Source organism: Protomyctophum parallelum (assembly GCF_964188405.1).
Source record: "Protomyctophum parallelum genome assembly, chromosome: 11".
Lineage (NCBI taxonomy): Eukaryota > Metazoa > Chordata > Actinopteri > Myctophiformes > Myctophidae > Protomyctophum > Protomyctophum parallelum.
In genome coordinates this window covers 20395069-20416878 of record NC_139707.1, presented here as the reverse complement: position 1 = coordinate 20416878, position 21810 = coordinate 20395069, and the positions used below count along the sequence as shown (strand labels likewise).

Sequence of the window (21810 nt, the reverse complement as noted above, 5' to 3'; positions counted from 1 at the left end):
TGGTTATATTAGACAGCCATTTCTGAGACAGTAATGTTGTAAAGTAGGAACGAGTCTAAATAAAAGGGGTAAAAATAACACTTTTATTTACCCTAACATTAGTCCATTGTGAAAACTTGGTGGAAAAAGAGCTTTATAATAATAGCCTCTATCATTTTAAAGATGAGACAAATAAAACCTATCAATGGCACTCTATTTACTTTTAATTGGTTACAATTAACATTCAAATGTTACACTAATGCAAAATACAATAAAGTCTAATGACTTTAGCCTCACACAGACAGAACAAAGGACGACAGAATGGGTTTGGTCCTGAGTGAATGGATGCCTTCTTATCATTCCACTATGTGCGCTCGAGAATCACCTCCCTTCTTACATCATGTCCAGCTGCACAGGAAAAGAAGAAAGGCAGAAACTTAAGAGGTTATATCAAATGTCTCAATGGCCAGACGCACAAGAGCATTTCCTGCAAATGGCCTTAACGTATTCCCACAGTGATTTCTGTGCACAATAATGAAGTAATACTGAAAGCTATTGTGGAAGAGAAGTCAGTTGGGGTCAACACATACCAAGTCATCCACATCTCCAGCATCCTCCACTGCAGGGGCTGCTGCCTCCGTCTTCTGCTGTTCTGTAACCAGGAACTGAGGGACAAATTGAACATTCATGTCAGCCATTTTGGTGAGGGGGGGGGGGGGGTGTATAGCTTCTTCAAGTAGGAGCTTTTTCAAGTTACCTGATCTGCATCCTCTTTGGATGTAGTGCTTGCCTCGACCTCGTCCTTGCTGATGAGAGTTATGGCATCTGTCACAACAGGTCAAATGAAAGGTTCAGGACAGTGAGCAAACACCGCATGTAATGACTTGTGCCAACAATTTCATTTCAGGCCAGGAAAACAGCTGATTTAGCTCTAAAACAGCAGCAAGCTACCAATGCACAAACTATCTAAGAAGAAAGAAATGTACTTATTGTTCCCTGTCACAAGCAACTAATTTATATCTGTTAACATCTCAAAATAAAGTGTTTTGGTGCCCTGTCACAAGAAACTAATTTATATCTGTTAATTAACATCTCAAAATAAAGTGTTTTGGTGTCCTGACAAAACAAACGGGTAAAATTACAACCATGTCTACAGTCTCGTTAGGGGTTTGTGTGATGGCATTCTTTACCCTGCAAATGGGAAATCTCACTGAATGACCCAAATAATAATACAATTACTGATACAATATCACTCCCCAAAATGACTGAGGATGGAAAGGGGAGGCGTTTACTGTATGTGAAGTATGTGTAATTTGTGTCAAAATTAATTCGAATAGCACTGGAACTGACAGAGAATGTGGGAGTTTGTTGAAAAACAGGTGTTATTTCTCCAAGAAATAACCTACCCCCCCCCCCCCCCCCCCTTACCTCCCATGGAAATATTAGCCCCATAATAATCACAAATATCAGTGAATCACGTTACTTCACCTTATCCAGTAAAACTAATCTCATCTGGGCAGGACGAGATTAGTTTGCAAACATGCACTCTGTCTTATCTCCCCAAATCTGGCATAAAACACACTGGAGGGAAATGTCAAGTCATATTCGTGGATGTGCGAGAATTTGAGTAGAGGAAATCCTATAACCAGGGCCTTATCGTACCTTGAACAAGGAGATCCCAGAAGTCCTGTAGGCCCCTGTCTGGAATGCTCCTCTTCAGGGACTGTAGGTAGCTATTGAACAAAGCAGCATTCTCCAGCTGGAAGTATAAAAATATAAATTCAGTGACACATTTACGATTCTGCTCACACAACATTCAAAAAATTACGCGCACACGGTGCGCACACACACACACACACACACACACACACACACACACACACACACGAGACACTAAACAGACTCTAATCTTTTCAAGTTGACTCATACTATGCGGTTTGAATATCAACATTAGATTCACAATGCTTCTCCAAACAGACAAGACAGTTTATTTATTTACCTTAATAGACTGCTCTCTAAAGGTCTGGATACAGTTGATGCATTTCATGAAGTAGTGCGTGTTCTTGTTGCTAAGCAACTGCTCTATCCTTTGAGTTAGTTGCTGACAGACTGGGAAGGACACATGGGTTATCACGGATGAAACAAAGAGAAAATAAAAGCAGTATTGATGGGGCTGAACATGACTTATAGTATTTCAAAAGGCAAACAAAATATTAAGTAAGATACTTGATTAACACACACACAAAACTAACCTTCTCCAAAAGGAAGTGTCTTCTGCTTAATTAAAGAACGGAAGTCTCTGACTGGATCCACGCTACCCACCTAGTGTAGCATTGAGTAATGGTTGAGACTCAAGTCATAAAAGATGAAAGCATTCTCCTTTACAACATGTAAATTATAGAGGAAATCCTTCTGTTATCTTAGAGCTAGCTCTGGTCCATAGCCTTAAGAATCTTGTCAATGGGATTTTCTATTGACAATATCTGTAGAGGGCACAGTGGTGTAACTAAGAAATATTTTCTTCCGGTAAAAAAAAATGTCTGGCCAAAAAGTGCATTGTGTGGTGAAAGTAGGAAAGTAGGCTTTTGCCTCCACAAAACCATCTTTGTATTTGTGAGCAGCAAAATCGTTCTATTTTTGCAGAAGTCGACAGGCTGTGCAGTCTTCATGTGGCGGCAGGAAGTCGAGAGCAACAAAGTCTTTAAAGCTATGGAACGGCCAAACCACACCAAAGGGTTGGGTCGGGACTTTTCTTTAAAGGTAAACCACACCAATGCAACTCATTGAGTTGCAAGGAGTTGCATTGGTGTGGTTGACCTTAAAAAACATAAAACCCGACCCTTTGGTGTGGTTTGGGCTTTAGAGCGGTCCTCTTTAATCAGAAACATAATTCACACAGTTATGCAATGATGTTTTCATTGTTTTCCAATACATTTTAAACTATACACTAGTATACAGTATAGTGTATCTATTTAGTATATTGATATATGACCATATGTAACTCACCGAAGTGGCAGTGCCTTCACTGATGTCAGCCAAATTGAATTCCTCCTCTTCCTCGTCCAACTTTGCCTTCTTGGAGTCAGGCTCTTCAGAGCTATAGAGTGAAAGGATCAGTGTACACTTCAGAAACTCCAGACCCTTTACTATATACATACAGTATAGAAGATTCTTGTTCATAAATTATTTTGTAAACCAACTCCGCTTGTACTGTAAACATAAACATAGTTGCATGTTCAAGATGTAAGGAATATGACAAAATGTCATCACTATTATTGTGATTTAAGTTATTAATTACAGGTACAGTAGACCTTTGAGATACTGTATTTTTGAATTTCATGGAAATTAAATAAAAAAGGCTTGAGATATTTCACTGCATGTGTCATGAATCTACTATAAATTAAAGTTAAAAAAAATTAAATTAGATTATGGAAAAGGATTGAACGTTGGGGTAACAGTGGCTGATGCATTCATGAACTAAATTTACAGAGCTCTGCAAGGTAAATACATAATCAGGGGTTGACACTAAGGTCTCAGAGGCACTTGCCCATCGGGCAAGTACAGGTCATGTTCTACTTGCCCAAAGGTCATGCCCACTTGCCCGAAAAGTAAATCTTCCATAAAGAAATTATAGGTTATTATTTGAATTCAATTTAACACTTTATATTTTCTGAGGCTGTGAGATAAAAAATACCCCAATTTTTTGATCAAATATCTACATATTTATATAATATGACTATGGGTTCACACAATTTCTAAGAGTAGCAACAGTGAAAACAACACATTATAGGTCAAAGAAGAGTGCTCCGGCCACTTTCACAACTCATGTTGTGTTTATAGATGGTTGTGTCCCCTTTCAAATGAGCACTTGCCCGGTCGGGCAACCAGAAAGCAAACTTCACTAGCCTGGAAGTTTGATTTACCTGCCAGGGACAGGTGTTCAACCCTTAGTGTCAACGCCTGATAATGACAATGTAATAAGTATAAAGTATCCTGATTATGCAAGTAAAAAGAGTACAATTAAATATATATTGTAGGTTAATAATGAATACTAATGAATACATATTTAAGGTTCTAAAAATCTGTGTATGGGCGAGCGTGTGCAAGTGCGAACAATGCGTACAATCTAAAAAAAAAAGCTACTAAAAAGGGGCCCATTTGCCTTAAGAATTTGTCTTCAAAACAATCATTCACTTTTAAGCTTTTGTTTCTTTTGGCCACAAAATTGTACATATTTCTTACATGACCTACTGATGGCCTCCCAGCCCACCCACTTCCCGTTTGGATTCAGGCCAGACATACCCTTGGCCAAAAATCTGAGCGCTGGTCTTCAACTGCTTCTTCTTCTCTACCTCCTTCAGCGGGAACAGCTTTTTCATCTCCTCCAGTGGAGCCTTGCAGGACGCACTGATGGCCTTGGGTGGCTCCAGAATGGCCTTCAGCCATGGCTCTATGGAGGGCAACGGCGTGCTAGGGTTGACTGCCCGATGGTGCAAACACTGAGGGACAGAGATGGAAGGGTTGGGGAGATCAGTTGCAGAAATTGCAGTCATGGGCAAAGTACCAGAATAAGATTTATAAAGATGAGAAAGACAAGAAATTCGACATTTCATAAATGGTTGACTTTCTGGGATTATTCAAGAAGAAATAAATCTTGTGGGTGTCAAACAATTTTTACATTTAGGTATTTCACAACATGCTTATCTAGAGAGAATTACAAATTGCAATGTATAATAATAAGCTATATATAATATTATATTATATTTATATACCGGTATTATAATATAATATAATAAGTTGCACGAATGATAGTCAACCAAGAAAAAGCTGGTCAAGTAATTAGATTCCAAGAAACAATATAAGAAAAGTGTGCCATTTTCTGCATAATTGCAATACCAGAGAAATTACAGTACATGAAATATTTTTGTTCCGTCTGATATCGAGTGATTTACTGTTTGGTGATGAATGAAAACATCAGTGGACGTCAATAACCTAAAGAAAAACGAAAACATTTTAACTTAAAAAGATTTAAAGAATCATAAACATTTACAATTTCCGGGTGGACTGATACTGACCACATTTCCAAACAAAGCACTACAGTACAGTGCTCATAGACTGTAAAAAATATGGACAAAGAGTTCTCCGGGTCTAACATGAACGTAAAATGAAGCCTGTCAGTCCTTGTATTGTAAGTCGCCATCTTTCTAGATCCGTTTTAGCCCAGCTGGCCATTGGCTGGCCCAGACAACGAGGCGGGACTTCCCCCCTTCTTCTCCGTTGGTTTTTATTTTGACTCGAGTGGGAGGGGAATCCCGATCATAGACTGTAACGGTAGCCACGACCCTCAGAACATGCGCGACTTTATGGTCATTTTTTAAATAAATGGGACCATAATTTTCCAAAAAAATATTATGACATTAGAAATTAGACTTTAAACTAGTGACTGGAAGCAGAAAGTATTCATGACCATGTTTATTAAGGTAATACAGTCTAGGTGAAGTTGGGCCCAAATACATGGACTTCTATGGGTTTTTCTGGGTCCAATGACAGCGCCACAACAGGCCATTATATGAACTTTCAGGAAATCCCGATTTCCTCAGTGGCTTCACAAAATATCTGTCTGACTGCCCCCCTGACAGTGCTGCATCCTCTTCCATACCACCTATGTTGTAGTACCTGGAAGAGCCTCTGGTGGGCAGGGTTGGGAATATGGTTGACTTTGAACAAATCCTCCTTCTTTCCATTCTCATCATCTTCTACCAGCATCATGGAGTCAATCAGAGAGTCCACTGCAGACAGCTGAGCCTCTGGCAGCATCACAAAGCACACAAAAGTCAATGTTTCTGTCCCTCAACCAAGATGTACAACTATGAAGCACAGTTTACTAGTATATATTGTAGTGTTACTTAGAGCAATATTAATACCTGACGGGTTGAACTTCTTGTTTTTTTCCAAAGAAGGAAATGTGAACTGCCTGAGATCTTCCATGAAGGGCAGCTGAACGTAAATGAGACACTGTAAAACACAAAAGGACAAGAGTTATTTCTCCATTACTCTGTAAGCGCATACAAATTATTTAGCTTCATATTCTTCTGAAAACGGAATATAAAAAGGCATTACATTTTGTAGTCACCTCACCTCGTACTTCTCCTTGATGCAAGGGAAGGCTGCTCCTACTTGAGGGTTAGTGTTCCGGGCATAGGCGTAACGGACAATAGCCACCATGTTGAGTTCATCCAGCGCCCGGATAAGAGCCGACAGAGCCACTCCTGCATGCTGTTCAACACAGAGAATATGTTTGGTTGTTGATCCATGTTGACCTGCTGTTAATTTAGTATTTTGAAGTGTATATCAGTTCCTTTGTTCAGACCTCATCATCCACGGCTGCAAATACTTTGAGAACCTGGTTTCCCATGAACTGATGCCGATGGACCTGCAGATACAGATCAAAGTGTCAGCACAGCAGAGGAGTTATATGCACATGTAAAAAATAGTTCACATCTAATGGAGCGAAGTTGCGAACTACAAAGCTGTGCACCGTAGAGCACAAATCTCCGCCGGGAGGTATCCCTTAACAATAATAATAATAATAAGTGATGTGTGCAGTTCAATTTCTACCTAGATCCATGAGGGAGTAGTTTGATCATGACTTGTAGATAAACCTTTCAAGCTGAAATCATTCTGATGCAAGTTGATGAATAATACAGGGTCGCAAAAGAAATGTCTCTTCATTGTATTTCTCTGTGAAATGTTGCAAAACGATGTCACACTTCTTTTCATGTCATTAAACTACACATTTGACATCATCGATTCAGCACAACAGGTGCCATATTGACTGGTTGCGATCCGTAGTCTCACAGCACGCGTATCCAATAGCCCTTAGGGACGATTACTCTGCGTTTATTTTTATTTTGTATGTCAATATTGTTGTTGACCGATTTGAAAATATATTAAACAAATATACTAGTAGTATGAGGCAAATGTATGATATTCTAGCAGAGATAACACATCAGTGTCACACGACGGTCAATTCATGTATCTTTCAAATGACATATTCTTAAATGGTCATACAGAATGACAGAAACAGAGGAAGTATAATACCAGGTTCTGTTTGGCAAATCCCAAGACAGAAAAACATTTCCCATCATGCTTGTATTTCATCTGATCCTGGTCTACTTTGGAGAAGGGAACAATGTCGCTCCCATAGCGGAATCCTGAATACAGGGAATACAAGAGAAAATGTCACTAGATCATGTGTTTGGAACTGATATGTGTGTGATATGCTTGCGTGAAGTCTGTGTGTGGGTGTCTGTAATGAACCAGCTATTAAAGGAAAAAGAAGTAAGTACGAAAATTGTGCAAATCTTTGAATATATATATATTTTAAAGCAAACATCCTTGACATGAAAAAGTTTGGGAACCACTAATATAGCAACATACTTTTTCAGAAAACGTTTAGGATTTAGAAGGCGTTGGTTATTGGTTAAGCAAGCACATTCTCACCTTGAATGGTGTCTTCGCTCGGCACCTCAGTCTCATTGTCGTCGTCCCGACAGAACACGGTTTCTCTCCTCACATCTTCTTTGCTGTGAGACTGAGCATCCACTGTAGTCCAGCCCTTCTTGGGCTTCTCACTTGTTACCTTCAGGAGACACAGTGGCTCTTCATAAGATAACCGTGGGATCTTTTGCTATTACTACTAGAACTTCACCACTTTGAATGGAACTTGTCAAAAGAGCATTCTTTTTCTACTATGGCGCAAACATGTATCTTTCACTATTGACTATCCCAGCTTTCTGATGGACATCGATCCACCCATGTCTCTCTCTCTCTCTCTCTCTCTCTCTCTCTCAAAGAATGTAAACAATTATTTTGCCATCTACAAGCTCACGTGAGCTTGTAGATCCAACATGATGAAGTACAGTATATAGGGCTTAGGAGGTTAAGGGGTCGATTTAGGACTTCTATGTTACTTACTTCTATATTACTAATCTAATTACAGTATTATGATCTGGGGGCGTGTAGTATGTCATATTGCAATTTTGGGCATGTTAAGAAGCGCTTTTGACACCCCGCGGAGTGCGCAAAACGGCCTTGAATTAGTCATGGGTGTGTTTAAGGCGTGTTTGAGACGTACCCAATCAACATGTCCGTACTATTCTCTTTACCAGTCAGCTGATGTCACATACGGAATGCGCACTTTGGGGGTCGTGGTATGACATTTCTTCAGGCTGGCACCATAGAAGACATGACATGCCTTTGTCACATTTGGGTTAATTATTCCTATTGCACTGCATGCTGTCACCTTTATGCCTCAAAAGAACAGACCCACCTTTCAGATCGGAATGCGAGTAGATAGCAGCATATTGGCAAATTGCCAATCCATGCGTAATTAATTAATTCGATAACGATAGAACCATGTACCATACAGCGAATGAAAGCAAGATTCATAAGGAATATGGAGATTTTTACATTTAATAAAATGGTTGAGAAATGAGAGAACCATGAGTGTTTATAGGCTAATATCAACGTTTTTTTATGAAAGACCAAACGGGCTGTGAACTTGAAGAGCTCAATCACCATCCCGACACGGAAGAAATATAGCCTAGTGCATGCATGTATATGCACTGTTGCACTTGCACACAGTAGCCTACACACGCTCTTTATTTGTTTCTATTGAAAAACACCAGTAAAATAACGTTTATTATATTTTATTTCATTCAAGTCACGACGAAGGAATGAGTTGAATGCGTGCTGCGTAATGCTGTGGCCCCGATGGTATGGTCTTCGCTGAGTTCGCTCGTAGCATTTTATTGAAGAAGACTTGAATCGGGTGTGATACAGCATATGAAAGCACATTTCCCACGGATTATGGAGATGTTTTTATTTATTTTTAAGGTTGAGAAATGAAAGAATTATGGCCGTTTCTAATCTCAACATTTTTTTTTTAAAAACGCAAAACTGCCATGTCTCATATAAACAAGTAAATAGGTCTATAAAAATAAGCGCATATAACAGGGGTCTGTAACCTATTTTAAATGAAGTGCCATGTTTTTATTTTCTAAATAGTGAGTCTGCCATATCCAGATTAATTTGAATGACACCACATTAAAATAAAAAAACATATTTTGATCGTCCACAAATATAAAGTTCTTCCTTCTTTTTAAATATGTTCTTGCACATTGTTATAATGATCATTATATATCCCCCTGCAGTCAGAGTTCATAGTTTTAATGAATGAATGTGATGCATTGTGAGCTGGTATAGATCTGCTATTTTCAAAAGTAATCTTTTTATTTAATTTTTGGATTAGCTGTCCTTAGTTGGGCAAATGCATTCATCTGGGGATCCTTGACATGGCAATGTGCTGTGTGACGATCACTGGTTTAAACAACATTAGGAGAAAAGCCCAAATAACCACTTTAGAAACAAGAAAAGCAACCACACAAAGCAACTTTACAGAAAAATAAGCCGCTTATAATAAACAGACATGGCAACACTCTACCAGCCTTCCAGAGCCGCTCAAGTGTCAAATCAAACAGTGCTTTTTGCGTTTATGAGGTGGTCAGACCCACGTCTAATCGTTATGCGCTGAGTGTCTTTAGGTCAAGGGGCTTAATAGCTAATTGCGCAAAGCGAGAATAATTAACATATGGACACTCCCACAATGCTAAAATATTCAGGGACGCGGTATGCCAAATGTGTGTGCGTTCAACACGGGCCGAGTGCGTTCAACACGGGCCGATATGCCTTTCATAATACGAATGTGCGCAGAGCGAGGCCAATTTATGTATCACGACCTGGTAAACTGCACCTTCAAAATCGACCTGTGAGAGTGCTACTACTAATGTGCCAATAATTACAATATGCTAAAAAACTAAAGACCATGTTGAAATATATGTCATAGTGTAGCACAGTGTACATAATTACCATACAAGTTCAGATACACAGAAACTATTCCATATACTTCAGTCAACTTACTGCTTTGTATCCCACAATGCGGATAGACAGTGAGCCCCCGATGGTGAGCATACAGGGCCAGGCCATAGGTTTCTTCTCAATACACTTGAACATGGACAGCTTCTCAATCGCACCGCTGCAACAAGTCAGTCACATGGATAACATTCAATAACGTTATAAGATAACAATACCATACTGTAAAAATCAATACTGTCCTTCCATGATAACTCTGTTTTATTTGATGTTTTGGCATGTTTGACTTGATATATATAGCTGGATTAAGTGTCGTGACTGGCTCCCAACCTGAAGGAGTAAACTTCATCCAAGCCGTCTACGTCATCCAGACCCAGCATGATCTCTTTGACCAACTCCAGGCCGCGCTGCTGTTCACTGGACAACCCTTTGCCTCTGCCTGCATGACTGGATCCACTACTGTCCCCATCTTCGCCTTCTTTACCATCATTGCCTTCCACTGGGAAAGGTAAACTGAAAAAGGAAATGTTAAGGGTGACATCAGCAGATTTGAGTATTTACAAGATTTGTATTTAGGCCCAGGCCGTAGCGTAACGGTCTGGGCACCGGACTGGTAATCCAGTCGCAGTGTGCCGCGGGTTCGACTCCCGGACCCGACACGGCCTTTACTGCATGTCATCCCCCCATCTCTCTCCCGTTTCCTGTCAGCCTACTGTCTGTCCCTTCAAAAATCAATAAAAGGCGTAAGCCGCAAAAAAAAAATATCAAAAAAAAAAAAAAAAAAAAAAAGATTTGTATTTAGAATTTAATCTGGTGATATAGACCACTTACATAGTTTGTTTATTTGTAGTATTTAGTTCACTACAAAAAGTATAGACTCATTTGTGCAACTGTGCTGAATATAGTTCACACAAAATAATTGATCTGGGTCAATATCTAAATAATACTACTGGAATAGAGTATGTTGACTAAAAGATGTTTGCTTCAAGATAAGTGTCTGTCTGAGTCTTACAAGAACTGCAGGTTGATGTCATCTTTTGACAGATTTTGAACGATAACCTCCAGCTGGTCATGGTTGGCATGGGTGCTGAGGTCTGTCAGAACGGCAATGTTGAGTCTGTCCAACTTTTTCACTCTGAAAGGAAAGAAAATGTAATGACTTCACTCAATTTGACGGTAACCAGAATGTTGGCCCCAAAACACACTCGTCCCCATTTCTTTCCGCTGACTGCTCTTCCACAGGAGTTCTTGTATTCGTTTTACTGAGGTTAGGGTGCAGAGGGTTGTGCTGACAGCCTAACTTTAACACATCAGTGATTGATCCCCCCCCATTTTGCTGTCGTTATTATCTATGCTGCTGCATTGTCTGAAGGAAGCCAAACTAAAATAAGTCTTACTCTTATGTACCTGTACATAAGAGGCAACAATTAAGTACAACCTTGAACCTTGAGGTTAGGAATAAGTTTAGGGGTAGCCATAGTTTTACTGAGGTTACAGTAAGTTTAGGAACAAGGTTAGGTTTAGGCATACAAACTGAGGTTATGTTACATTTAGGAATACGGTTAGGTTTAGGCATAGTTTTACTGAGGTTACGTTTAGGAATAACAGGAGGTGACTATTCCGAGGGCGCCAGATTTGACCCGGGGGGAGCATGTTAAGGAGAGAGCATTCTGGTATAGAATTTGACAAAGTGGGTGCCCAATCGTCCCATGCAAGTTCTTGATCAGTGATTTCAGAATCTTACTGTGATTCTCCCTGAAGAAGATCCATGCAAACAACAAGAGCATCGATCCCTGGTGAACAACATTTAAGGGATGTGTACACATTTGGAATTTCTCAAGTCTGCAATAAAATTCAGAATTCTACACACATCTGAACGTATAACAAAAATAACATAAGAATGAGGGTGAGTGATTTCAATGATAATTCCAGACCCATTCTACATTCAAACAGTAAACACCCTAGAAATGTTTATGTGTGAATGACCATTAGCTCAGTCTACTGAAAGTGAGTGATTTGAGAAAGGATACAATCACTTTGTTGACTTTCAGGCTGGATCTGATTCTGAATTTCCTCCAGAAGCTCAAAGTCAGGTATCGTCAGGTTGCGATGTACAGTGATATTTTGGTACTGGCCAACAGTTGCTAGTTTGTTATTGGTAGCGTCGGTACCAAAAAGAACCAGAGCCAATTCATCCTTTGTCTCAGCAAAAACCTGGGGGGGAACAAAGTTTCATCTTCATTGTACAGTAACAGTATGCTGGGTAGGATACATATAAAACAAAACAAATGTAGTACTTTTATTTATTTATTTTTTCAAAACAAGAATAGGCATGCAGACTACCTGACGCTGAACAAATTTCTGAATGATTTTTTTGGCTGCATCAAAAGGAGATTCTTGGCCTTGAGCAGAGTTGGACATGGAAAACCCCACATCCATGCACAGCACCAAAGCTGCCTGCAAGAGTGGAACAAATAATATTTCATTTCGATGGCTTTGTCAAGAAGATTTCCTCCGATGTGGAAAGCCTGGTGACGCGAGGTTAACAAGAATAAGATATTGCATATGGTGCTCGTACATTTATTAGAACGGATTCTCTGGTAAATCAAACGCATAGGGCTAAATGCCAATTAAATGGTGAGATTAGCCTGCACCGCTGCTTGTTTATGGTGCTCAATAGGGGGCGTGACAGTCTGCGTCCACTGTCCGCTCCACCGTCCAGCTGAACATGTCGCTACATGCCCGAATTTAATTTTTAGTCTATCGGCTAATCTTCCAAGAGTCCAGTCAATTTTTTTTTTTTTTACAGAAGAATACATTTAAAATAGTAAATGCATTACAGAATTCACTAATGATGATACAAGCTACATGTAATGTATGCAACAATAATACTCTGCATGTCTCGTTTAATCAGTTTAATCACTTCGGAAACCAAATTAATAATTCAATAAAATATTGTGTTTACAGCGTAGCGTGATGTAAAATACCTTAGCTGCTCGTGCCATGGTTTCTCTTTCCCTCTTTCTTTCTTCTTTCTTCCTATTTAGCGTGTCACTTTGTTATGACTCCGGAGAAATGATAACTAACAAAAGGTTCCTAGTTACGTTGTAATCTCGCGTCACCAGACAGACAATTTTCTTTCTTTACACATTTTATTGTTGTTTGATCAGATTAGTTAACAGTCATGCACGCGTGCTGTACGAATACGTTGCTAGTTTGTTCTTCAAAATACTGTTCATTTCTACTGAAAGTAAAAAAGTAAAAGCAAAAAAGAGATAGAAAAGGTAGGTTAAAACGCCCTCAAGTGGTGGGCTGTGCTGACTGCACTGTAAATGCATGCTCATGTTTTCACGAATGATCACTGTCTGCAAATGGCAGTTCATTTTTCATCATAAAAATATATATTGATACAAAACAGTGCCTGTAGGACAAAACTGATACTGTAGGTAATTCTTATTTATTTATTGCCCTTGATAGTTTTTTTTATCAGGGGACAATGCAAATCAATCAAAATTTCTGTTTTGACATCAATGTAAATGTACCAGTTTATAGCTATCTATATAAGATAATTTTCATCAGTAGTCTCTCGGCTTGTCGTTAAAATTGGTGGTCTACTCTAAATGTATGAATTCAAAACAATACAACTAAACAAAGTACACCCATGTGAAGTGTATCAACAATACATATGACATCAATTTAACATCACAAAATAGCAGTTTATAAGAATCGTGGTCCCTTATTGGCCGAGGTTTTCCTCTGACATGCATATGCCAATTTGCTCAGTGACATACAAAACAAACATTAAACTCTGTTCATTGTTAATGGCATTTAATGTTTGTGTTGGAGACAAAACAAACATTAATCTGTCCATTGTCAATGGCGTTTTTAATGTTTGTCTAGACAAGACAAACATTAAACCTGTGTAATCAGATCTCAAAGCTGACCCCAAATTTACACCTATCTTGGCTATGACAGTTAACATTTGAGATATGCAAACAGCATCTTTTTCAAGGTGCTGAACAATAGTTGTCGTGTTTTTGTGTGATTATACATACAATATTTCTCTGAATAATGAAGCGTCAATGAAGACAGTACATCGCACATCATTTCATGTGGAGTGTTTATTTCAATTTTATGTATCTCTTTGCATTGCATCATCTAGAAGCAAAATACAAGTACAAAAAGCATCCCAAGTACTAAGTCATGCTTTGAATTGTCATACAGTATTTTAAAATATATAGAATTGCTTCACACAAAGTTGTCAGAAATATGAAATACGGTATGTTAACTTTCAACCAATAAAATCCAGTTTTTATTTAACTCTGATAATCTCTTATTACCTAACATCAAACTTTTTAAGTCCTTTTTTGTCATGGTCTTTATCATGTCAGTTTATAGTATGTGAACACGTCTCTCAAATAAGAAGATATCAGTTGTTTACCATACATTTTATCAAGTCTCAAACTATACTAAACACCCATCTACAGTACATACATTTGAGCTAGTTTACCCAACTGAAATGTATTAAAAAATAAATTAAAGTACATTAAAAGAACATGTCAAATGTATGTTCTGTTGCAAATACACAGATGTCTTGATTTCATTTGAGTTTGGACCATAATTGTGAGTGGTTCAATAATCCAAACCTGTTCTGCTGGTGTAGTAAATATGTGAGAACACAGAAATTTGCCACAAAATCTCTGATTCATCAGCTTATAGTGACTATGGCTTAAAATACAACTTCAATGCATAATACCAATAATAATCACTTCACTTAGATGTTACTTAAAACACTTGCAATTTCCATAAAAAAGTCATGATTACAGTGTACAATATAGACATCACACACAAAATAAGTATATTTACATAAGAGAGGTATGTTTCCATTTGTGTCCAAGATGCACCCAAATCCTAACACAGGAACTGGAGAAAAGACAAGGCCCATATGTTATCAATAAATTCTGAGTAGGATTGCTATTCTAGGAAAATCAATGACCATTGTGTATATAGAAACATGTGTAATAAACTATAACCTCAAAGTCAAACAAAAATGCCATACACAATTGACCCTGACTCAGAGAAGCCTGATACTCATACAGACCTGGCTCAGGTAGTACTTTTTTCCCTGCTTTATTTTTGATAGCAACAGTGATAGGACTGGAAAGGCTGGAGAGTGGAGAGAGATGGTACTTGCTAATCTTTGCTTTATCTTTAAAATGCTTGGAACTTTAGGGTAATTTGGTCGGTGTCAAGCAAGTTGTCCATCACAGTGTGTTAAAGCAGCTTTCAAATAATTTCCTGTATGGTCTTGTCCTACGTGGCAGTCCACAAATGTAGGTACTGGAGGTAGCTTTAAACAAGTCTTTAAAGCAAATCAAAATACTATTTGACCCAGGTCTGGATCCATGTGTGCCATGTGTGCCCTGGACATCATTTTTACACTGAGGAAGTCTGAGCGAATTCACTAGGGGCCTTGCTCTGCAGAGTCCCAGAGATAGTGTCAGAGTCCAGCAGCTCCACAATGCTATAGGGAGAGCAGTCCTCCAGGCCTAGTTTCCCACACGCCCAGCCACAGAAGCCTTTCTCCAGGTCTCGTACAACCTGCCACCACTCACCGAATGCCCAGGACACCTGCACTACAGCAGAGTACAGAGCCAGTGACAGAGCCATGGGCATGATGAGCATGGGGTAGAAGAGGATGAGGAAGGGACACACAGTGATCTTGTGCCAAAATGTCCGCTCCTCATTGTAAACCAAGAAGACGTTGTACCACGTGAGGGTCCCGTAGTAGAAGGAGGTGATGAAAGAGAGCAGAAAAACCAAGGGAGCACAGGAAAGGCTCCATATAACAACATGTGGGCCTTGGCACATGCCAAAGCCACACGTACACTTGCCACTGTCCCCTGCCTCACATTCAGCGTCAAGTCGTTCCTTTGACTTGGCCAGTTCCCTGAGTTCCTTTCCTGTCAGTGTGACATGGATGTCGACCATTTGACCTTTCTTCTTACCCCGGGTGATGGTACCTGTCAAGGTCACGTATCTACTGTCTGGAGGTAGATTCCACCCTGACCCTGTTAACAAATCAAATGACATGCACCATTAAAGTCAATTCTGTTTATTATGCACAATAATGAATAATTTGCATGAATTGCAAAAACTTGAATGCAAAAAGGAGACTGCATATCAACCCAATGGCCACAGCTATGTATTTATCCTAAGCCTTTATGTGTTCAATTTTGCACAGAAGCAAATGTTTTCATTGTCATTTTTGAGGGGAAGTTTGGAAGACCTATTCATATCAGTTTCAGATTAAAAAACAATCACAAGATAAATGACAAACATTCACAACTCTGCTCATAACATCAGAAAATCAATTTGTGCAGTGTCAGTTCAGGTGTAGTATGTCAAAATGCATGAGAATTGTTAAATTGAATGAACCATTACACTGGCACTATCTTATTAACTGTTTTTTTTAATCTGACGCAACAGTTGAAGTAAAAAACAAAGACACTGTCTTCTCACCTTCGCCTGTTGGTGTAGAAAGAAAATGTGCACCCTCTTCAGCATTTCTCTCTGCACCTTCCTCACCCCCTTGTTCCTCTCCAGGTGCTCTTTCCATGTCGGAGCGGTAAACAATGATGGACTCCGGGCGAGGCTCTTTCTTCTTCTTTCTCTTCCTCCTCATGGCAGGTCCCACCTCTCCTTCCTCTGCATGGCTTCCTGATATGTCAGACCTCAAGGAGGTCATCTGGGGGCTGCTCGCTCCTTCAGTCTGTGGTTCCTCTACTTGGGCCATGGTCTCACCTAGCAGAGTGCGTGCCCTCTACTCTTTTACTGTTAAGGAATTATATGGAAACTAATGGTGATTTCTTGGACAGGACAGACTGCTGCCATCCATTGTAAGGAAATCTACAAGGAACACTATGCTGTTACTGTACATTGAGTGTGCAGTGTGTGTGTGTGTGTGTGTGTGTGTGTGTGTGTGTGTGTGTGTGTGTGTGTGTGTGTGTGTGTGTGTGTGTGTGTGTGTGTGTGTGTGTGTGTGTGTGTTAGAGAGAGAGAGAGAGAGAGAGAGAAGAGAGAGTAGAGTTAATCGTTTGAACAGGGCAGGATAGCAGTCTGATACTGAAAATAATTGTGTTCTTTCTACAGTATAGTCCATGTCTGGATTTTGAATGAGCCATAGCAGCATGTGATAGTCAAGCTGCTAAACCGTTATCTCTAGGCTAGCTTAGTTGTAATGTATCTGTAATAAGGCAACTAAACTGAGGAAGAATGCTGTTAAAATATTTTGCATCAAAAACATACAAAACCTAAAAAAATAAAAAATAAAAAATAAATATATATATATATATTGGCCTATAGCTTATTAAATAAATATCCTCCTGTCCTTGCACACTGCCAACACCCATATTATCAACCATCACGAAAATCCGGCTTGCCGCTTTAGGAACTAAATCATTATTACGGTAGACCTATAACTTGTACATTGTGGAGAAAAGGCTATCTGCTTTTAGGCGGATTTTCCAAAGGCTAGGGGATATCCACAATGTAGCCCGGTCTACACAGCTGATCCCCACCCTTTAAATCACACCCATGTCCGCTCTTTTGTCTATTAGACCCCAGCGACGAATGCAAAAACTGGATCTAAAATCGCAAAACAGAATCTTACCTCGAATCAGTTGAGATTGGATACACAACTAGATCAGCACCTAAATCGTCGGCAGCGGCTGTATTATTGTTCTATTTGTTTGACACACATTCGGGGTGAGCAGCAGCCAGGCACAGCCATAGAGTACAGCAGATACAGATGCGCTCCGCAAACTGTATTCCAGAATAGCACTAGTCTCCACCCCCCCCCCCACCCTCCCGGTCTAAACACGCCCCTAACCCACCTCATCTGTCAAACCATTTCCTCGCGCCATAGCAGGCTTTTCCATCAGACCACGGTACGGTTATTAGTGGCTGGTGTTTACGGTCAAAATGCCTTTATTTTATTATTTATTGTATTTTTTTTTATTTGATTAATGATATGAGACTGCAAAATGGCATAATAATTAGTTATGATTATCAAAGTTTTCCGTTCATTGTTTCCACGTACGTCGTACGGTAGAGCGTTTCCTTCACTGTTGACTTTGACTTCCCCGGCCTTCCCCGGGCGCCCTCTACCGATTAAGATCTAAACTAATTGACACATTGACAAATTAACCGTGTTTGTTGGCTGTTGTTATTAGCATGACAACTGTTCACAAGCGTGGGTGGATGAATGTTGTACTCGTATTACTAGTAAGTTAGTCCTGTTCTTTTATAGTTAATTGTCAACGTCAGTCGAAAAATGGATGACCAGAAGTCACTTGATAGCCTCATGTTTCAGTTAGGTAAGATATATATTTTTTGTTTTTTCCCCTGTTAGCTTTAGCCAACACAAACTAAAATAGTTTGCTAGCGAATACAGATAACACATTTTTCTCATTTCATCTGTTGTTTCTCAATGGTCTAGCTCTTCAAACTAGAGGGCTTGCTCAAAATAAGGATGAGATGAACCAACAAATTAAAAGTAAGTCAGATAGGCCTACCTGTCAGTGTCCACACTAGAATTGCCAGGGTAGGCAATAGTTTGCCATAAATAGGCTACTCAATAACGCCTCGTGACCCTGGTCAACAAGTTATGCTTATTATTCAGTTCAGTTGTTAAACCTTCAGTAACATTATCTGCATTCAATAACATGAACAGTTTGCAGAGCTGACATAGCAGAGAAGAAATCCCACATCGAAACAACCAAAATAAGTATCCAGAGACTTGAGGGAGAAATCACTCCAAAACAAAACACTGTGAAATATATCAAAGACAGTACAAAAAGGTATGGATGAGTAATTCAAATAATGTAGATTATGCAAGGATGGTTATAAGTTATAACATATTCAGTACCGCTATATTGTAGTTGTTTGTTAATAAAAGTATATCAATTCAATTATCTGTCCAGCATGAAGAAAACGAACAGCCTACTTCTTCAGTATGAGAAGACACTCAAGGCAGAACTAGACACACGTCGGGACAACTATAACCAAGACATGTAAGTTCAGTGGTGGCTGGGTGCCATGTTAAATTTGGACATGAAATTAAGAGAATTAAAGGACCACTTTTCAATTTACCTTCATATAATTGGTCATCATCACTAATGTTCATGATAAAATACCACACATTTTCGGTCTGTGTCTCATAGGAGGGCTGTGGGCAGTGACATCATCGTTAGGCAGATTATTCTTAAACAATATTTTTTGGAAATAATAATAATAGATTTTTATTATTATTCAGCCAACTGTTTTTAATTTTGATCAAAACAGGTGCGTGCACGAAGAACGATTTGCAAGCTACAAGAAAGTGTTACAGCAACACAAGGAACATTATTGCCAGAACCCCCTTGCTAAAAAACTCATCACAATACAGGCTGAAAAAGAGGAAATTGAGTGTCTCATTAAGGATCTTGAAGATGAAATGACAATGAAACAGAAAGAGATGGCAAATATTGGTAATACACTTTACTCTTTTATAACATCCTAATAATTTGCATAATGTTATTTCAAGATTTATTGCACTTTTGCACTGCTCATTTTACTGCAGGTCAAGCAGTGAATTCTTCTTTCACTGGGAACACACCAGAGAGGTATACTTTTGAAAACACTTAGTAATGACATGATCAGTGCTGACTTGAGCAGTATTTCTCTGTAATTGATTGTTTTCCCTTTAGTGTCTCTGGCCAGCTGACCGAGACAGAGAAGCAGTTACTGGTAGATAATCTGACAGAGGACATTAATTCTTCCATAGACATCTCCTCTATTCATCTCATCCACACAAAGGTATTCAGTCATATTCAGTTTATATTGTATGCAGAAGATTTGTTATATCTAAGTGCCTTCTTTGGTTCACTTTGAACAGAATTTGCAGGATGTTCATACCTTGTCTGGGGAAGTAAACACAGGAGAGACCCAGGAGAGAAACATGGAAGAGGATGCTCCTTCTTACCCTCCTGCACCACAAGAAGAAAGCCACAAACTGTGGGTTAGACAAGAGTCAGCTGGTATGTACAATCTTAGTAAGTTGGACATGAATTTTACTGTGCAAGTTTCCCATAGTCTTTTTGGTCTGGTGTGTTTAAGTCTATTGTCCAGGAAACCTTACAGTAAGTCATGTTATTCCTTCAGAACAATTGCAGCACTCAAAGCAGATGCCAATTGCCGATCAGAACGAGGGTTGTGGACCAGTGGATGAGGTCTTGTGCTTGGTTTTTTTAATTAACTGTATAAATTCAGATAGAGCTTAATTTAATTTGAAGTTGTTTCAGAGAGTCAGATAACTATAATGATTTGACCATTACCATGACACTCCTTTTTGTTGATACTGTTTTTTGGAGACATTTCCTCTCCCAGGTATGTTCTCTCAAGGTGTTTTCTTGATCAGGAGGAACATTCCGTCATGTCAGAGACAGAGGATGCAGGGGACAAAGGGAGAGATGAGACATTCACTATGGAAGAGGAGCAGGTGGAGTTTTCTACAGACGAGGAAAAGGATGGCGCCACAGCTTTTCCTCCATCTTCACCTCCAAGTGTCAATTGTCAGACCCCGCCAACAAGAATGAAAGTTGTGCCCTCAACTCCGACCTTTTCACTCAAGTAAGGCCTTTGACGTGTTTGTGTTGCTTATTCAGTAAGCTAAAGTAATAGAACTCAGCTGAGGGGGTGAATGCCAGTCACTTGTCACTAACAGTGTGTGATAACTCAATTTAGCAGTAGCCCTGGCAGTTCCCCAAGTCAAGGGACCTCTGATCCCAAGTCCCCTGCTTTCTCCATGTTCTCCATGAACCCCGATACCAGCACCCCAAGCTTCTCTGGATTTGGGTTTGACATGGGTTCTGCACAGGAGGAGGTGAGGAAACTAACTGGATCAGCTTTCAATTTAATAACAAATTATGTACTAATTGAGTAGGTCATATTGTACTAATATATGTATACTGTTAACTCTTTCCTTACAGGACTCACCTTTCACTTTCACCAGCTCATATTTCAGCAACAAGGTGCCAATACCATACATTTCTAACATTATAACTTGCTAAATGTCTTTCTTATTATTTTTCTTATTCTAATGAATATACATTTCTGAAGTCAGTGTTTATCTCTCTTTTCAGAAATCTTCTGAATCCAAATCCCCAAGTGGTAAATATACAAACATTAGAGCAATATAATATAGAAAATAATGGATGTCATTTCTGTCAGGCAGAAACCTCTCATTTCCATATTTTAACTTTTTGTGGGTTTTCATAGATCAATGAGACACAAAAGGAGTGAAAATAGCCGATGAACAAGTTCACAAGATGCATTGTGAACTTGTAAACTGCTATTTTCACTATTTGCATGTTTTTAAAAGAATAAAAAAAGGAACGGTTTTGAATGGTTTCCACCTGACAGCGACGATATAACAAAATGCTGTTTGTAAATGTTTCAGGGTTCCTATTCAACCAAACAGAGATATCTGAAGATGATTTCCAGTTCTCTTTTGCTTCCAAGAGTCCTGAGGCAACTGTAGGCAGCAAAGAAAAGCCTGCTGGAGATGCTTTCCCATTTTCATTCAACTTCTAGAAAAAATATCCGACAGAAAGAAATGCAAACTTTCTGCTTTTGTAAGATGTTAATTACCTGTTCCCACTATTAATATTCTTACTGGGAGGACAATGACAAATATTTCAATTGGAACTCGATATGTTTTATTACTTTTTGGCATAAAATGAAGTTGAACCTCTACAAGTTGAACATTTTTAAATGTCTTTAAATGAAAAGTGTTCTATTCTATTTATGATATTGGTTTATAAAATACTTTTCTGAAACAATCTTTTGTACACGTTT

At 39.1% G+C, this 21810-nt stretch overlaps 3 protein-coding genes across 5 annotated transcripts; 1 reads left to right on the top strand and 2 right to left on the bottom strand.

Annotated features, from left to right (window-relative positions):
* Nucleotides 1-69: 69 nt before the first annotated feature.
* LOC310867116 (X-ray repair cross-complementing protein 5-like) lies at nucleotides 70-12965 on the bottom strand. 2 transcript variants are annotated; one of them, XM_083776932.1, is made up of 21 exons: nucleotides 12900-12965; nucleotides 12256-12369; nucleotides 11943-12126; nucleotides 11657-11705; nucleotides 10925-11047; nucleotides 10243-10425; nucleotides 9961-10075; nucleotides 7483-7621; nucleotides 7081-7193; nucleotides 6350-6412; nucleotides 6118-6255; nucleotides 5904-5994; nucleotides 5656-5786; nucleotides 4282-4478; nucleotides 2986-3076; nucleotides 2232-2301; nucleotides 1979-2088; nucleotides 1642-1738; nucleotides 737-804; nucleotides 570-644; nucleotides 70-387 (listed from the first exon to the last, which is right to left on the bottom strand). In XM_083776932.1, the coding sequence occupies exons 1-21, from the start codon at nucleotides 12915-12917 to the stop codon at nucleotides 373-375; spliced, it is 2184 nt and encodes a 727-aa protein (XP_083633058.1). In that variant the 5' UTR covers nucleotides 12918-12965; the 3' UTR covers nucleotides 70-372. The 2 variants fall into 2 exon arrangements, with proteins under 2 accessions (XP_083633058.1, XP_083633057.1); XM_083776931.1 differs by lacking the exon at nucleotides 70-387 and having other exon boundaries at nucleotides 399-644.
* Nucleotides 12966-14037: 1072 nt separating this feature from the next.
* On the bottom strand, nucleotides 14038-17696 carry tmem169b (transmembrane protein 169b). 2 transcript variants are annotated; one of them, XM_083776545.1, is made up of 3 exons: nucleotides 17585-17696; nucleotides 16435-16844; nucleotides 14038-15983 (listed from the first exon to the last, which is right to left on the bottom strand). In XM_083776545.1, the coding sequence occupies exons 2-3, from the start codon at nucleotides 16706-16708 to the stop codon at nucleotides 15349-15351; spliced, it is 909 nt and encodes a 302-aa protein (XP_083632671.1). In that variant the 5' UTR covers nucleotides 16709-16844; nucleotides 17585-17696; the 3' UTR covers nucleotides 14038-15348. The 2 variants fall into 2 exon arrangements, with proteins under 2 accessions (XP_083632671.1, XP_083632672.1); XM_083776546.1 differs by lacking the exon at nucleotides 17585-17696 and having other exon boundaries at nucleotides 16435-16863.
* Nucleotides 17697-18096: 400 nt separating this feature from the next.
* On the top strand, nucleotides 18097-21794 carry LOC310866863 (uncharacterized protein). Its single transcript, XM_083776634.1, has 14 exons — nucleotides 18097-18290; nucleotides 18413-18469; nucleotides 18647-18773; nucleotides 18897-18986; nucleotides 19258-19442; nucleotides 19535-19577; nucleotides 19662-19770; nucleotides 19850-19991; nucleotides 20116-20183; nucleotides 20372-20583; nucleotides 20698-20836; nucleotides 20943-20984; nucleotides 21096-21123; nucleotides 21413-21794. Exons 1-14 carry the CDS (start codon nucleotides 18248-18250, stop codon nucleotides 21544-21546), a joined length of 1419 nt encoding a protein of 472 aa, XP_083632760.1. The 5' UTR covers nucleotides 18097-18247; the 3' UTR covers nucleotides 21547-21794.
* The last annotated feature ends 16 nt before the right edge of the window (nucleotides 21795-21810 follow it).